We start from the raw sequence: 18,991 nt of genomic DNA, 5'->3' as shown, positions 1-18,991 counted from the left end.
TCCTGTGGAAATTACGAAAGGTAGTTGCTTTAGATTTCTTTTCTGGAGGAATCATTGGTCAAATTTCTAGAAGAGTTTTTCGGAAATCTCAAGGGAATTTCTGGAAAGGTGCATGTAGAAGTTCCTGAAAGTATTTCCAGAAAAATCTCTGAAGAATTCACGTAAAGAATTCCGTAAGCTTTGCCTCGAGGAATCAGCAAATAAAATTCTGGAGAATAATCGCGTAAGAGTCTCTGAAGGTATCTCTGGAGCTTCTAAACTTGTGTAACAGGATTTGCTGTGAGAATAACGAGGAAGACATCGTTAACAAATAAATTTATTCTCCATTACGACGGCAAATCTATACGGTGCAACTGAGAATCCTATACCGGAGTCCGCAGCTGAAAAGTACTGTGCAGAAATGTAGGACAAGAAACGATCAAAGATTGATTCCCCTACCGAAATTCCTTGAGCAGTCCGTAGCTGATAAGTAGAGATGATTTCGTAACGTCAGTAACGCCTGCCGTGTAAGTCAAAAGGAGCTGTCACTTTTCAGTGCGGAAAAAAGTTCAAAAAAGCGAAGTACGGACGTCGAAAGTAAAGCACTCCAGTGAAGTTTCCTCTAATTACCAACATAATTTTGACAACTAATGTTGTAGAAGCGAAATGTTACTTTCATTTACGAAATACTTGAACGGAACATTTTTCCGTTCGGAAAAGTGAGAGCTTCATTTAATTTACAATGCAGGCGTTACCGACTCCGGCTCTACTTACGAGCAGCATACAGCTCAAGTAATTTCGTTAGCAGAACCATTCCATTACTGTTTCTTATTATTTTGCACAGTAGAAGCATTAACCTAAGAATGTCGCTGCTGTTCGTGTTACCAACATCTAGTTTGCCACGAACTGACAGCGTGAGTACCGGGCCTCAAAGTGTCAAATTAATTTTAAAAACCAAAACAACGTCATGGTATTGAACAAACAATAAAAACCATAATTTAAGGTAATAATAATTAAAATCAGTTTTGTGACAACAACGCCACTAGCGTTTTACTACTAATATTTCTATTTTTGCACAGTAGGGAAGCGGATTACAGTCTTGGCATTTTTGATTCACTTCAGCAGTAGGTTTTTTTAAGCTACTGAGCTCATATCTGACCACATTATGCGTCGTATCGAAATGCTTCTTTTTGCTTAATTTCAGACAATTCGGTCGAGAAAAACCCCACGTGCCAAAGTGAATCATGGAAGTGCCAAATTACTTATGAACAGCGTACCACCCTTTATTCCGCAAGTAAAAGTTACATTTAGCTGAAAGAAAATCAGTTGTCAAAATTACTTGGCTTAAAAATAGAATTTGATTCATGCGCGCTTTTCTTGTCAGTTGATGACTACGCTTATGTATTCATGTAAAATGAGGTTGTTTGCAAATTGTAAGACTTGATACCTTACGAGGGGTCCACCAATTTGTATAAAAAGAACGCTTTTGATCTGATTCAGCGGATTCTAGCGAATCATGACCACAAAAATATTTTCTGCAGTTTGTGCTGATGGTGACTTGGTTTATGCGAATGTTACTCAAATATTGTAACGTTTATTTACAAGGAGTTACGCATAAAACCATCCATGTAAAATTGGGTTTTGCTCGACCAAAAATCTTAATAACTAGTAGTCCCAGCAAACTTCGTCTGGCCATAAAGTAGGCTGTGGAAAACTGCCTTTCAACGTCCCGCACAAAATGACAGTTCATTCCCGCTTTTCGACTTTCCTGGCGAATATCCTGAGCTTATTATACCCACCAACAAGTCGGAGCATTTTGGGAACATAACTATGAGAAAAATTTCAAAATCCGATAGCCCGTTCTTAAGCCAACTCATGACATACAAATACCATTCAATTTTTATTCGTATGAAAATTAGTTTAAGATGACGGAAAATCCATCTTGACCTGTAAGTCTGCCGATTTAGAAATATTCATATATGTCTGGTTTGAAAACCCAAATTCGCACGATCGAACGAAAAACGAACATTAGAATAAAAACCTTGTGAAATACGTGAGAATGGTGGTAATTCGGTACAAATTTTGAGATATCGGTAAACATCATGTGATTTGGATTAATGCTCTGCAATACTCATAAAAAGTCAGGGATGAAGAAAGATACTCTAATACTTGAACAGAGATATTTTTATCGTAGATCTGTTGAATTTTTGTAAGCATTTTTGGTTTGGGAAGGAGCTTCTGGATTTTTCTATTTTTATAGTTCCTAGAATAACAGGAATGCAAAACATAAATTACGAGTTTCGAAATTTCGATAACAGTTCATTAGTAAAAATTCTGGAAATCTTGAAAGAATTCTGTACTGTGACAAAAAATCTGTGGTTTCCGTAAGTATTTTTAAATTTTTGGCGGGAATATTTGAATTCCTGAGATGGTGAAGGTAATCTGTTGATTTCGGTTTTTGGTTCTCGATGAGACTTCTATACAAATCTTTAAAATCATGAGGCTATTGGGCAGTAAAAATCATTGAGTTTTTGATTACAAACAACGGAATGAAAATAATTAAATCCCAATAAGAATCCTATCATCCTTACAGTCATTTAAAAGCTTCCACCGTTTCCACCAAAATCAAGTGGCGAACTCGCCAAGGGCAAAAAACACTCTACTAATGATAAGGTAACTAAACTACACCAAAATTAATCACAACAACTTCTATCGGAAACCTAACCACTTCCATAATTCCATGGTTTCCAGAGGAAGCTAAGTGTTTTTCATTAGGTTTTTAGAGATTTCCTCAAGCATTCCAAAAATTTTCATAGGAATCCCAAATATTCCAAACACATTCCGTCAGCCATTTCCGAAATCCTCATTTCCACCATTTGAACTTTTATTTCTGTTAATTCCATGGATACCATCAGATCTTTAAAAGCTAAGGCAAGCGGAATAACACGAAGACCATCGAAATACCAATAAGTTGTCCCAAGTTTATCTTTTTATTAAAAAGTCCCACATAATTCTTGCGAACCCAAAAAATTGATCATGGTATTTCTAGAATTTAAAAGTTCAACTGTGATTGCAAGAATTCTAGAAAATGACTGAATCCCAGGATGTTTGCCACAATAAAGACATTCAAAACTGATCCCAAAATATATTGACGTGAAAACGAAAAACCTTCAGCCAAGTAATTTAGGGAAAAAAGGTCGCAGTTGAGTTTGTTTAACTTGTGCAACAGAAACCCTGGCAACACCGTGTGGGTTTGACGCCTTATGAGGTCAGCTGTTCTCAGATATGAGCATAAAAAAATCATCAAAATACTACGAAGTTAGAAATGAATTCTGTTCTAATACAAAAAAGAGTTCAATAAGAGTTTTGGATGGTAAAAAATTGAAAAACTAAATGAAACTCTTGTAACTTTTTAAGTCTTCCATCGTAGGGTGAATTTGATTTGACACAAAAATTTAGTTAGTAAAAATTAGTAGCAGACGTTTTTGTTGTTACCTCAGCAGACGATATGCGACAAAAGTTCACAGTAGAAATTCACAGCAAAACAATAAAAATACTTTCAAATTGAAGTAATATGACACATTAATGTAAGAAAACTACTTCAAATGGATGAAATGTACTAAAGTAAGAGATGAAACATTATGACAGTGAAATTCAATTGAAATTTGTGAAAGGGTTGAAAAACAGCTTCTGTATCTTCTGGGATGTAATGCCAAGAATTTCTTTCTTCCACATACAGGAAAAGTAAATGAGATAGATAGAGCCGTTACAATCAATTTGCACGTCACAACCTTGTGCGAACTTTTGCCCTTCTATGGGATCATAGATAGCATTTGAGTTGTCGCACTAAATATTATATTTCTTGAAATGCAAATTAAACTACACACTCAATCTGTTCGGTAAAAATAACTGGGTTTTGGAACTACCGAAAAAGTCAGTAAACTAAAAAAAATGACAGAAATCGAAAAACAGAGATTTTTCGCTGAAATTTTACAGAGAGCTTTCTTTTTATATCGTATATCGATAAAAAATAAAACATGGAGAAATTTGCTTTTCAATTACGCGTGGCGACAGTTTTCATTTTACTGAATTTTTCGGTAATTCCAAAACCTAGTAAAATTTTACCGACCCCAGTAATTTAATCTAAGTGTGTAGAAAAAATCTAGTACTACGTAATAAAGATAATATGTTAAGGTATAACTTCCCCTACAAACTGGAGAAAAAATACTTTTAATTCAATTGATATCTTCTGCGGAAAGTTAGGTGCGAACCTTTGCCCCGCATTACTCTATGTTATGTACTGGATCATGAGTGTTAGACATTGATACAAGTATTATCGAATCATAATTCGTCCAAAACTAACACATGCTTCTCTTGTGTGGTGGCCAAAAAAAAGGGACTACTATACAAAAAAAAGCTGACAAAACTTCAACGACTTGTGTGCATTGCTATAACGGGAGCTATGCACAACACACCTTCAAAAAGTGTGCTCAGTCTAAGAGATTTATAATTCCAAACCCTTATATCAGCAAAAAGCTACTAGAACTCAACAAGAAAGTTCTCCGTACATATACTGGCTTAGTAACCGGACACTGCCCGAGCAGATATCATTTGAAAAACATCGGCCAGCTTGAGAATGATAACTGTCGAAACCTTGGAACATCTGCTTCGCAGTTGTGGTGCTTTGTACAAGCACAGATTCAAATTCCTAAACAATTCTCGATTACTTTTTTTAAATCGACGTAAGTAACATTCATACTGTTTTGAGAAAGTTAATTAAGAAGAATCACAACCTTTCTTCTAAAACTGTTTAAAATGAAACCCCTTTTTAACATTTTTTACCGTGTATATCGCTTAAACTTTGCATGCAATCAGCTCGCGTTTAAACACTAGGTAGTTCCTATCATTTCCCACAAAAATTGTATGACAAAATGATAAGCCGTTTCAAACGATTACTTACGACGTTTTTGTACCAGTGTAAAATCGACTCAAGTAGTGTTTTGTTTTTATTCGTGGTTAAGTCACTTTGTCTCCCATACAACGGAGCGGAAATTAAACGTTCTAAACGTGAAAATCGAGTTGGTTTAGAGCGGAACGTGTAGAATTTTGTCTGCGAAACAATTCTACGTGATAATGTAAGTTTGTTAACTTTTCTGACTTGAGTCTGTCTGTATAAGTCTTCGAGAATTGCTCTATGCAACCTAGAGAAATTTGGAATGCAAATCCTGGAAAGGTTGTTAGTTTAACAAACTCAATTCATTCTAACAGGAAAAAGACGCGTCTTTGGTTTTTCACTCGATAAATGGTGATCAACCTTTACGATGCGAATTGTAAACAGGAGTATACCACAAAAGTTCAACTCAATGGGCTCTACGCCTCAATAGACTCTACGCCCCATCAAACAAAAGAAAAGGGTTTAAGCTGGGTAAGGCGCATACTGATGGAATTGATTCGATCAAAATACATCTTACTTTGGTGTTTTCTTGGATATTGAAGGTGCTTTCGATGCATATCTTATGAAATCACGGAGTCACTGGCTGTCTACAATGATGACCAAATGGATTCATCAAATGTTTAAACCAGACCTCTTTTCTAATTATTGCGTCAAACAGCAAATCGGAAATTAAATGCTTGCGAACGCTTCCAAATGGGAGTCTTATCATTACTTTTGGGGAATCTTTTACGCTATGGGAACAACTCTTAGTAAGACACTATTTGTGGGAATTGTTGAAGCAAGTAACACCTTTCCTCTTACCAATCGATCATGACAGTGTAGGTGCGGGACGCATTTCTTTTCTGTTCGTCTTTCCTCAAGTCTTACCATAAAAGTTTAAAAAAATCAAGCGCGTTGTAAAGAAAATAAATAAATAACGAACTCAAGCACATTACAAAATAAATCAAGCAATTATTGAGTTTATTCAGTGGAAAATAAAAGTAAATGTGAGATAGAAACTAGTTAACAGTTAACGTTTTGGAAGCTGGTCTAACAAGTGAGACAAAATTGAGAACCATCACATCTTGTTTACTTTTGTTTAGAGATTGTTTAGATGTTCAAGCCAGCGTGCCATCCACGCGTTAAATGAAAGTTAAACGGAAACCATAAAAAAGAGATTCAGGAAAGAAGGAGTAAGCGACTTTTTGATGGTATGGCTTAGGACGCGGGCGCTTCCTCTGCTGGGGCGGCTTCCGCTGGGGCAGCTTCCGCAGGAGCTGCTTCGGCTTCAGCTGGGGCGGCATCGGCAGGGGCAGCTTCCGCCGGCGCAGCTTCACCCTCGGCAGGAGCAGCAGCAGCTTCACCTTCAGCGGGAGCCGGAGCGCCCTCTGCTGGTGGTGCTGCATCGCCTCCTTCCGCTGGTGCAGCCGCTTGTGCTTCTGCTTCAGCGGCCGTTTCGGCGGCAATGTCTCGTGGCGGAGTCGTTCCAGTAGCCGAGCGGACGTATGGCACTTCGGCTCCCTCCGGTGGGAAGTGCTTCTGCAGCTCGAACGGGCTCGGAGTGCGAGGCTTGGCCTCTTCTGGGGCTGCCGCTGCAGCTCCTTCGGCAGGTGCTTCGCCGGCCGGAGCATCCTCTTTCGGAGCCTCCTTCGGTGCTGGTGGTGGGGTTGGCAGCTTTGGTGGTGGTGGTGGAGTCTTCGGCTTCGGACGACGCTCGGTCCAGATGGGATCGACACCCGGAATGAGATCGACGAAGGCAAAGTCCAGATCGTCTCCGATCTCGGCGAAGCGAATCTTTTCGATAATCAGTTCGTCTGTGTGCGCGGAGCCCAGGGCGTCGGTGTTGTCGGTTAATTTGATGCGCATTTTGGTGGTTTAGGTTTAGGATTGGATTTCAACGAATGTGTTACGCAAATTAAGAGAAGAAAGAAGCACAACAGAAGCGATAAATATAAGAGATAGAACTTATAGGACAGAACACATAGTTTTCAAACCGGTGGAAACGCATTTACAGAGAATAAAACACAGGCAAACTCGGCTTTAAATAAAATAATATATTATTATAAACACTCAAATATGATATCATTTTATAGTTGCTGTTGTTTTGTTGTTGTTGGGTTTGTTGGTTTATTGGCAAAATGTTGAAATGAATGCTTTTGTTCCCTAAATGCTAACAGTATTGATCGTGAAGTTTACGTGTACATTTTTCGATCTCTTTCTGGTCTTTTTCCTGTCTGTGTTTTTGTGTAATCGCTATGGAATGGACTTGACGGAATATAATGTACACGGTCCTTACCATTTAACTGCGCTTAGTATATGTATACGACGCAAGAGAAGACAAAAATACTCGCTGAAATGGCTTTGCCACGTTCTTCTCTTCTGTTCGGCTTGAAAAATCAATCGGAAAAAGCAATCGCTTGCCAGAACTGACGGATTGAAGGCACATCAAAATGTTAACTAAACAGAGTTCCAATCCGGATCTTCCGATCGATTTTCCGCCGATTTCAAAGTTTTTCCTCATTATCAGAAATATCTCATGCTGTTCCTTAAAACTATTTATAAAAAGAACTGCTCTTTCATAAATTACTCTGCATTTAATCTGTTCCTTTCGGTTCTAAAAAATAGTGATAACTTATTGCAGAATGAAACGAAAAATAGGCTAAAATTAAGAAGAGGACTCGAGTGTAAAATCCTAACGAAACGAACGCAGGGCGACGAGAGAGGATGTACGTTTCCTAACCGAACCGTTATTCCAACTTTAATTCCAGATTTAACTTTTACAAATACGTATCATCGATTCCACGGCATCTTCGAACTACTTAAATACTCTACGGGTGCAATCTTAATGGGGTAGTTTGCAATGTATTTTTGTGCAATTTATTATCATTGAAAACATTTCAAAAATCGCTTTGATTCTGCGGTGACACATACACGCTAAACTTGGAGTGGTCGTTTTTTCGCGTTTCAAAATGATATATAGCAAATAAATGCATTTGGTTGACATTAAATGCGCGACTTCTTTTTAATTCTACAAAACAACCGGAAGACAAATTAAAAAAAATAAGGGAAAATAGGCATCTTGAAGGATAAACAATAATAAATCGCGAGAAAGATTGAAAGGCGCAATTGCTAATGTTAAAGTTATGGGGCAGTAACAGTTTTTTTTTATTCATAATCCTACTAAACTTTAAGCTGTTCAGCCTACTTGCTACTTAACAAGAGAAAAATGTCTTTTTTGATTGGCCTCGAAAAAAAAAACTCGAATGTGAATGTATGCGCGGAATGTTCGTCCACTTGGCATGTGAATGTACAATAGACCTAATCGAAGGCAAGTCGCACGCTACCGGTTTTACGTCCGGTAGATGGCACTCGCTCCAGTGGCATATCTCTGACTTTTGCTGTGTCCGCGTGAGAATGTTTTGTTTGTATGTGCGTTGGTAAATGTTTTTGTGTGTGTGTGTATTGTTTTGTGACAGATCCTTCCTTAACGTTATACTTGTGGGTGTAGTAGTATGTTAAGTGTGTCTCCTTTTCCAGCAAAACAAAAAGTAGATGTGACAGCTGCGAATAAAACGCGATGAGTAACAGCAGCGATGCGCAACGTGAACAACTGAGCTGTCTGCGGAAGAATTGTTTCACGGCACCCGAGGACTAGTGGGCCCATAACTTTTTTGTTTTGTTTTCAGCATCTTTTCCGCCATCTTCGATTGGGTTGATGTGTTGTTTGCTGTTGGTAGTTTGTTTGTAGTCGTAGTAGGCGTAATAGTAACACGGTTGACATCAGTTACCACCGTTACATGTTCTGAATGTCGTGCAGGGTTGCTTCCATCTCTTCCTGAAGCATTTTGTTCTTGGCACGCTCGTGCATTAGTTCGTCTTTATTAGTGTAGAAGGTAGATTGGATTTGTGTTGACGAGTTTGCGTTGTTTTTGTTTAGCGATACAATTCACACAAAGGGGCACGCACGCAGAAATTTATAGCAGCGCAGCGGTTGTTATGGCACACAACATCGAAAAACGGCATATGAATTCAGGTTGTATTGGGTTTTAGGGGTTAACGAAAAATCAAACATGAAAATAAAAGAAAAATGTTATGGATAAAATAAGGTTATGAAATCATATCAAAATAAAGGTTAATATTTGACCGGAAATTTATAAATTCACACAATGTTTAACTAAAAGCTTTTAAAACTATCAAATGACAGAAATTTTGTTTTTCTTTATATCATTGTTTTTCTTCGCTGGAAACATGGTTAGCGCAAATATAAATTTTGGAAAATTCGGTGACTAATCGGGTTAGCTTCAACTATGGAGACGATTGAATGTCGATCGAAAAACTTACCCTCGAGTCTGTCGACTTCCTTCTGCAACTTCTGAACGGAACGTTCAGCGAATTCAGCACGAGCTTCAGCCTTCCGGGTTGCAAGATCGGATACGATTCGAGTATGGGATGTCGCGAAAAGAAAGAAAGAAATATATTAGATTTGTGATTAATAATAAAAGCAGTTTGGGTTGGACGATCCTTTCGAATGATTTTTTCCATCGAAAGAATTGTTCACATTGTGAAGCACTAAACCATTTATAAGCAGCAAACTTTCTCTTAAAACTAGCATGCAGATTCTCTTTTAGCTAAAAGTTCAATTTTGTGGGTTAGGAACTGACATAAACGAAACGTAAAACCAACACCAATTGCTTACCTCCACCACAACAGTAGATTAAACTAAAGAATTTCCCTAGTGTTTGTAGAAAAGTGCTACACTGCATTCAATATCTGAATTGGACGATTTGTTTATAAGAACCGTGACTTTAAGTCCAAAAACATATTTTAAAAATATCTAAATACACAGATATCAACTGACATAGCATTTATTGCCGTGACCGTGTAATTTGTCATTTAACCGAACCGTATATATGTAACTAGCCATTCTAAAGCTAAATTTCATCCAAATCGCTTATTTTCCCTAATTTTTACCACAAGTGAGTTACTTTTACTAGCCCGAATTCTTAACCAAGCAGAATCCACTCGTGATTACAAAGATGACGTAAACACCAACATTTTAGAGAAATTATTTCATGTGCTGCGTTATTGAATGACAGTGTCTAAACTGTCAACGGCATTTACGTCAGCTTTTGTGATCAAAAGGTGACAATAATGGAAATTATAGTTCTGAACGCCACTCATCACCCTGTCGTCATCGAACTCGACGGCGACAAATAGTGCGAAAGGTGGCATCTAGCGAAGAAAAGGAGAAACTTACATTGGTCAATTTATCGTTCAATTGATGGATTTTATCTTCGACTGAATCACGTGATGCCATGGCCTACTCCCGAGTGATCGGTATTTGCACACACGGAGGGAAAAATGCGATTTGTTAAACTCTTTTAGTAAATGAGTAATATAGAGGATGAAGGTAGTACACATTCGCTTTCATATCGCACAAATTGCAACAGGGTTTTCGGGGGGTCTTAACGGTCGTTCGTAAGTCAAAAGTTGATAGTCCTGGCAACAATCTTTCACCGAGCGTGCTTACTATTTACATTACCATACTGGAAAAAGAAGAGATCCCACAACCGGATGATGCATGGCGAGAAACTTACAACCCAATGTATTTACACGGAATGTGATGTAAAAAATGTAGAAGTAGACAAATATGGAAGGAATGACTTTCTCAACGTGTTCTAAAGAAAGTCAAGGTATTTTTTGCCGAAGGCAGCTCGCTGTGAACTTGTCCTGTTGAGATCATCTTGAAACAAATAAGTTGTTCAACGGTGCTTGCCGAGTTTACTAATTGCGACGAGTGCTGTAAAAATCTAGTTCTACAACGATTTCCATACAATTTTTTTAGTAATTTCGCGGAAGACCACTTTAACTCGATCGGTAACTCGATATCGCAAATGGGATTCATACCACACTGACGATATAAAAAAAACAGCCTATTACGATGAGGAATTGAAAAAAACGATTTCTTCACTTCAATCGAAAAAAAAATTGTCGCCTACTACAAACGGATCGAGTATCAAATCAAATCTTGCAGATAAATGAAATCGCCGCTTCGCTTCGTATTGCACAATAAATCGCATTTTAGACCTGGCTCAGCGCCAGAAGATGACAGCCATCAACGTTTGGTATGAAACGAGCGTGCGTACGCAAACAAGCAAAAAAAGATAAGATATTAAGACATATATTTTTATCAGTGCTTGCTCACTTGAACGTGAACGAAGTGATAACAAATCTCGAATACGTCGCTCGCACAGCAGCGTAAAGGTATCGTAAAGTTCAAGTAAGTTTGATCCAGCAACTATATTCGATGGCAGAAAGATCAAAGACTTGTGAGCGAGTGGCAGATATCGATCGAAAACGTGTGCCCGCCATTTAGGGTAACGGTCGTATTTTGGACCCCCTAAGGAAGTGATTTTAGTTTTTTTGTCCCAATTAATTGATTGCACAGCGTAATCAAGTCAGAGAACATGCCGAAATGTAGAGAAAAACTTCCTCTACGAGTTAAAAATGCCCATACGGTCATGTAGGATCCAAAAAACGTCGAAAATAGTTGAATTATGAAGCACTGTTCTCCATTATTTTGGACACACCAATACATTTTGGACCCTCAAAGTATATATTTTGGACCCCTGGTATTTTTTATCGTTTGGCAACAAAGTCCACGGCACTGGTTGTATAATATGCTTGCCCATAGTCTATACAATCGATTGACAATGGAAAACTGAAGATATTCTACGCTTTTAGTTCAGAATTTTGAAAAAAGTTTTTGTTTACATTTGCAAAATTTCTGACGGCTTCCAATTCTGAGCGTAACGTGTGGTAACGGTTGCATGGATAAACCGATTAAATTAAATTAATTTCAGATAAAATAAACACATTTTCTATGTACAAACGCTTGATGCAAGTGCGGAATAGTCCTATCTTTACAAATGGCATGCGGATTCAGTTCATTTTTCGATTTGAACTGGGAAATTTGGAGGCCAGGGGGTCCAAAATATATAGAGGTCCAAAATATATTGGTTACCCTATTCACTGTACTTAGATTTCATCGCCTGGAGGGCTACTAATTAATATATACGACAAACAGGTGGATTAGCGACAGGAGTATCTATAATGGCATTTCGAAAGCATATTTTGGTAATTGATGCGGATACTCACCGTTGAACTAATTAATTTGTATTGATTCTGGTTTATGAATCTTCGAGTTTTTCGCTCACAAAAGTAAATGAGCGAATCACACGTCTTGCAGAGAACAAGTCATAAAGCGAACAAATTCCAGTCTATTTAAGGCTCAAGCATCCATCATTCAATTATCAGCAGACATGTATAATGTTAACGTGCTATTTACACAGCAGTTACGGTATTGTCGACCTTTTATTCTTTAGACCTTTCGTCTTTCGACAGTTGTGAAGAGGGTTGCAAAACTCCGAATTAGTAACTTTTCAAAGACTGGTTAATACTGGTGTTGAAAAAATACGAACACCCTAAGTATTGAATGGACCTCCTTGCTTTAAATACTTTTGTTGCTATTGATAAACTCCGAGAATGTTTTGTAGTTTAGAAAACAGTGGAGTTTTTGGGATTTCTTGCAAGGAAATATTCGTAATAGGTGTTCTATAGATTGAATCACACTCCATTATTTAGTCAAGGATTTCATTACGAATAACATACAGAGCTCAGAGTTGAGGAATTTTCAAAAAATAAAAAAAAATCCCTGTAGAAAATCATCAAGTCTTCCCAAATGAACACTGAACACGTTGGTTCAGGCTGTTTCGTACTCTCCTTGTACTTTCGTCTCGTGTTCAAACCGAAACGCAAATATGTGTAAAGTGAACATCGGTTCGCACACCGGGTTGAAAACCGGTCCATTTATACCTCGATTGCACCGGAGGTTCAAATGTTGGTGCAAATCTTCGGTTGAATACGAGGTTCAATTCAGAACGATGGCACAAAACGGACAGCAAGAAAACAATTTATATCCACGCTTATCAATTTCTACTTATCGTGTCTTGTTGTATGATATAGCACAGTCCTTGTTTTTTTTTTCATAAAGTTACCGGTAAATCTGGACAAACATTTCAAAAGGGCACATCGACATTGGTACACATTGGCTTTGCAAGGCGCTGTTGAGCCCAATTCAACTCTACCACGCTCATCAATACCACTATCAGGAAGAGCTAACACCAATCTTTCTGTTAGTGGTGATAGTTTGCGTGGGCGTTTCTCTACACTTAAAAGTTGTAAAAAATATAAACTATGATGAATTTCTGATGAAGTCCATAAAGAAATATTTGGTGGAACCTCGTATAGTGTCCAGATAAATAACTATAGGTTTTTTTTTTGGAGAAACTCCTTGAGTTTTTTCTAGAAACTTCTGTCGTAAGAAAGTCTTACAGTTTAGTTTTCTTAAAAGCATATTTGGAACTTCTCCGGAAATGCCCACACGAAATTTCCAAGCAACATTGCAGAAATTCTCCGTTCCGTCATCAAAATTTCCCGAAATGCTAGAAATTCTGTCGATTTCATCAGGGAAAGAATGCTCCTGATTTTTTTTTTAGAATTTACAACTATGCAAATCCGCGGTTACAAAGCAAAGCCATGCTGAAGGTATCTGGGTTCGATTCATGGTCAGTGCAAGATCTTTTCGCAATGGAAATTTACTTGAATTCCCTGGGCATAGAGTATCATCGTACTTACCACACGATATACGCATGCGGAAATGGCAACTTTGGCAAAGAAAGCTCTTAGCTAATAACTGCAGAAGTGCTCTTTGAACACTAAGCGCAGAAGCAAGGACTGTCCCAGTGAGGACGTTATGCCAAGAAGAAGAAGAGGAATTGTGCCAAGTTTATTAGAATTTAGTTTAATTTAATAGAATTTTGCTATGCCATCATCAAAAGTATAAGTTTATAGCAAAAGGAACCAATTTTTTTTTACAAAATCCATGTTTTATTAAATAATACAATATAGTGTGTTCTTGCTACAAAGTAGTAGCAAATGTTCCCTCTCAAATAACGGCTATATCATATTTAAATTTTAATTAAAAGTGCGTCCAAATTTAAGCTCTGACACTTTTGATCATGTTTGACGTTCACTTAGTCGACAAAAACGCCACAGGGGTTTATCTTTTTAACACTGGGGTTGTTCTTATCTGACATTTCAGGAGGGACACGTAAAACGAAATACACACAAAACTTGAGTTTAAATCAAAAAGTTCGACAAAATCTCAAAAATCGAAAAAAAATTATTGGACCAACGGAAAACATTTTGAAATTTAGTAAATAGGGTTTTTTATGTATTTTGGACAGAGCGTTACGCGTATATAATTTGACCACTTCCATTTGAATTTGCCGTATATGGCCAAATGATATATGCATAACGGTCTGTCCAAAATACTTTGATCACCCTACGTGTTTCTGGCCTAAACTTGAGCGTTTAATACTAAAATTGGCACAGGGCTTTAGGACCCTATTGAAATAATGTTATTTAAAATAGAAAATTATTTTGAAATGAAATGTCTACTTCTACTAATTACTACACAGAGAAGAAAATATGAAAAACGAACAATTACAGATGGAATACACAGAAACAGGAACCAGGCCACCCAAGACTACAATACGGTTTTCTGATAGAAGACAACTGTAAGAAGGCAGTGGTGAACAGTGTGACAGCACAGGACAGTTACGGAGACAGACAGGATCCAAATTCCAGACAAATTCAGAGGTAACACATTTAGAATGTAATCTAATCGTTTGCTGACTGGTTCTATAACCTCTAGGTTTTGCGTGCAATATCGTCATCGAGACGCGCGTAAGACAATACCTCCTTCAGACGTTGATCCAGTATTCTCACTTGGCCGCCGAACGTTTCCTCTCTTTGCGTCGCCTGCAGCCGAAAAGTGGAGGGGTCCACCGAACCAATGCGGGATATCGATTTCGTTCGATATTTGTTGCGATTCGGTAGATGGCGTCGTTGTTGTTAGTACACAGCAATGCAAGTCACGTTAGGATCGAGTCAACGGCAAACCACAACAACAACACATCGGGAAACGAACGGAGGAACAACGGTTAGCGATCGTGTTTCCGCCCATTCGAGTCAGGGTTTAATATGGTCGTGAGGAGAAAAAGAAAACGACAATCATCAGCGCAAAGTTCATTCGATTAGCTTTAAAGGGTACGGGGAAGGCTCGGAGATTGGACGATCTGTGGAGAAGTTCTGGTTTGAATCTCCAAGAGTTATTCGCGATTGAGGCACACTCGTTAGGATCTTGGTTTGAAAAGCGACACACTAAAGAAAACTGACACACTGCGAATCGTTATGAGCATTTCTCTGAGTGTGTACCTCCTTTAGACGGGTAGTGAGGGTCTTGATCTGGTTCTTGTACTCCTCTTCACGTTGGTTAGCCTAATTGCGGGCAAGGTCGATTTACGGTTTTTTGAAGAACAAAAGTGGTGGTCGAAATTAAATTAAGAAGAAATTGTATCAATCATAAAGTGTCGGAAATGAGGTCAAAACTGGAGATTGTGTCTGTAGTTGAGTGTGTATGTACTGAGTTGGGAGTCAGAGTTCGTAGTTTCGTTACAGCGAATGGGTAATCTGGTAAGACTCAAACATGTAAGGGAATGTCCAGCTCAGCAATTGCCCAAAGCTTAGGCAACAGAGAACACTTGTGACTTCGCTTACAGACCTGAATCGGTAATTTTTGCACGTTTCGTACATTAAGCGGTACAAGAAAGACCATACCTTTTCTTCTGAGACTTCCAGCGACTTCAGGTTGTTACCGACAACGCGCAGCTCCTCCTCAAGCTCGACGATCTTGCTGTTGGTTTTCAATTATGGGATGAAAGAAGATAAAAATCAGAATTAGATTTCTATGTAATACTCAAGAATTGCATTGAGGTGACCGATTGACGTATCGTCCTTATGAACAAGGTGGCTCAACCACTCTTCGCCATCGATTACCTCAATCACAAGATCATCTTAGGTAACATCATTAGTTCAAAATCGTTAGGACAAGCAGCATACGGAGCTGGACAAACCTTTCGTTCATTTCGACCTTCTCTTCGGAACGTTCCAGGTCCTGTTCCATGAGTACTAGCTTCCGGGCCACCTGTTGGTCCAGGTCATCCAGCAGGGCATCCAGGCGGTCAGTCATTAGATGGAGCGCAGAAGCAATCACACACGCACACAAACGCGGGTTTCACGTCGAGGGTTAGCGGTAAAAGTGTTGGAGCGTTGTTGTATTGTTCGTTGGTGGAGTGTGTAGTTGTGGGTGTATCGCAGTAGTTTTTGGGTTATCGTTGTTGGTTAGTTGGTTTTGCAGCGGTTCACAACATCGATCGGAGTAGAAGCATGAAAAATCCCGATTCAAACCATTCGGAAGGCGAGGCACAGCCGAATGGTTCAAACCAGGGAGATAAAAACAAAATCGAGGTTAGCAAATAATTCACACTTTGGGACGAGATTCGCTTTGAAAAAGTGCCAAGTTTTGGGGTATTTTTGGGCGCGAATTCAAAACAAAGCTCCGCTTGCATCTTAAGGACTAAGGGTTAATGCAAAATCTCTTCTAGCTAGCTGGTAGGTTTGGCATTTGTATTAGAAATTATATAACAACAATATTAGAACAAATATCATTATAATCCATCGAGGAATCGTTGAATGTACGTCGAAGAATTCCGCTGGCGGGCTCTGGTACTGATGGATGGCTACTGCAGGGATGGAAGAACCTGTAAACAACTCTTTCTTTCAGGCGAATACAGTGCTCAGGCGATTAGGCGGGCGGTGGTATTGATTTTGGAGAAAATTTATACAAAGCGTGGACGCTACAGAAAATTTGAAGGAATTAGGGCGACATTTCAAAAAAGGTCGTCAAACGTGACGAACTTTGAGAACATTTCTTCGGAATTTGCACTTCGGCAGGAATTTTGTCTGGTTTTAAAATTGGTACAACTTTGTCATTTTTCCATTTGTCAGGAAAATATGTAAACTGAAAACATTTGTTAAATATATCAACTAAGAATGATAAGCTACTTTCTGGAAGTTTTTTGATGAGGATGTGAAATTTCCATCATCGCCAGAGGTTTCATATTTTTGAATGTTTCAATAACAATACTCACTGCCAAGCATGCTTTTGAGCTTTTCGGCAATTGATTAGTAATAATTTGTTTTCCTTTTTTAAAACCGAAATTGGCTTTCTGTGGTTTCTTCAAAATTTTAGATAATTTCCAAAAGGGCTTATAGCCAGGGTTCAATTGAGAAATTTTATTTTTAAAATTTTTGTTTCTTAATTGTGAAAATCGTTTTTTAATTTATTTTTGCAGATCCTGCCATATAATTTCCATAGCTGGATCGCGAGTGCGTTGAAGTTGTCTTCTCGTCAAATTTTCAAATTTAACTTCACATTTTGGAATTGCAAAGTCCTTGGCTTCAACAATGGAATTTGTCAATGTTTCAAGAGCATTGTCAATATCAAGTTTTGTTTGCAGAGGAATGTTAACATCAAAATTACTATCTATATATGTTTCATATGTATTCCAGTCGGCTCGAAAATAATTGAAAGTGGAGCTGATAGGATTGAGAATCGCTTCATGGGATAGATGAAATGTAACAGGGACATGATCAGAATCAAAATCAGTATGAGTAACCAGTTGGCTACAAAGAGTCTACTAGAGTCGGGTAAGACCAAATTAGTCGTAGAAGGGTTTCTAGAATTGAAAAATAAGTGGGGCTATCAGGGTATTGAACTGAGAAATATCCTGAAAAACACTCATCAAATAAAATTCTGCCGTTGGAATTACTTTGAGAATTATTCCATGACCGATGTTTGGCATTAAAGTCACCAATGACAAAAAAAATTGACTTATTGCGAGTCTATTTTCGCAAGTCAGTTTGGAACAAATTAACTTACTGCCCAGGGCATTAAAAAGGCAAATAGGCAGCTATGAAAGTTTATTTACCAAGCTGTGTTCCAACAGAAACACCCAAAGTTTCAAAAACTTTAGTTTCAAATGACGAAAACAGTTGATGTTTTATACGCCTAATGATGATTGCAACTTCCCCACAAGCTCCGTCAACTTGATCATTACGATAAACAAAAACGTTGGGATCTTTTTTGGATCCAGGTTTTAAATATGTTTCAGTAATAATTGCTATATGTACGTTATTAGCTGTAAAAAAATTCAACAGCTCGTCCTCTTTACCATTCAAGGAACGAGCATTCCAATTTTAAATATTTAAATTATTATTTATTAGATCCATTAGACAAACGTAATCCAATAACAGTTTGATTAGTAAATTTTACACCAACTTGGACTGCTTCAGTCATAGTGGTGCCTTTGGACATTGCATCAATCATTAGATTCAATTGTTCAGTTAGAAAATTAAATTCAGAGCAGACATATCACTTGAAGTGGGTACATTATCTGATGATTTTCCGTTAGAATTTTCGGTAGACGATGACGCGGAGTAGAAGTTTCCTTTGGCGGCAGGGTTTTTTTTTTCATTTGATTTGAAACAAGTAGAATGGGTACTCGTAGTATGAAAAGGGAAAGGGTTCAAATTACCTGCTACGATATCGGCAAAGGATTTTACTTGGGTAGATACACTCGAAATTAAAAGATTTTAACGGCTACCCGACGGATTAAAATTAGTTTGTGTATGAGCATGATTATGATCTTCCTGATGGGTATGATTCTTAATCAAATGATCGTTAACTGAAAATAGAGCATTGTTGGAAACTCTACCAGGCAAATTCCGGAAACGACCGTTATCGTAACGAATATTATCTTTCATCTACCTTCGACGAGCCTCGACGACTTTCCTTCGCGAAGGGCAAGCCTAAAAATTGGACTTATGATTGCCCCCGCAATTCGAGCATATAAACTTGGTGGTATCTTCTTTCACTGGACAGACGTCCTTGGCATGAGTAGAACTTCCACAAATCATGCATTTAGCATCCATGCGACATTTTTTTGTACCATGACCCCACTTTTGACACTGACGGCACTGCGTGGGGTTCGGGTAATTTCCTCCAAGTTTCTGGAAATGTTCCCATGTCACACGGACATCGAACATAAGCTT

The 18,991-nt window shown here is 38.2% G+C and overlaps 1 protein-coding gene across 39 annotated transcripts in view; it reads right to left on the bottom strand.

Annotated features, from left to right (window-relative positions):
* Positions 1–18,991, bottom strand: part of LOC5575995 (tropomyosin-2) — a 122,325-nt gene that overhangs the window by 10,728 nt on the left and 92,606 nt on the right. For 6 of the 39 annotated variants that reach the window (XM_021851691.1, XM_001655904.2, XM_021851687.1 and 3 more), the window contains 3 exons: positions 15,656–15,731; positions 15,254–15,316; positions 9,254–9,323 (listed from right to left, as the gene is read on the bottom strand). In XM_021851691.1, coding sequence (XP_021707383.1) covers positions 9,254–9,323; positions 15,254–15,316; positions 15,656–15,731 — 209 coding nt within the window. Of the gene's footprint in view, positions 1–5,864; positions 6,727–6,946; positions 8,789–9,253; positions 9,324–10,169; positions 10,233–14,734; positions 14,798–15,253; positions 15,317–15,655; positions 15,732–15,951; positions 16,023–18,991 lie in introns of those variants that run through there. The other 33 variants (XM_021851679.1, XM_021851680.1, XM_021851681.1 and 30 more) reach the window with 18 other exon arrangements.

Source organism: Aedes aegypti, chromosome 3, assembly GCF_002204515.2.
Source record: "Aedes aegypti strain LVP_AGWG chromosome 3, AaegL5.0 Primary Assembly, whole genome shotgun sequence".
NCBI classification, from domain to species: Eukaryota; Metazoa; Arthropoda; class Insecta; order Diptera; family Culicidae; genus Aedes; species Aedes aegypti.
This window is presented reverse-complemented; position numbering and strand designations above follow the sequence as displayed.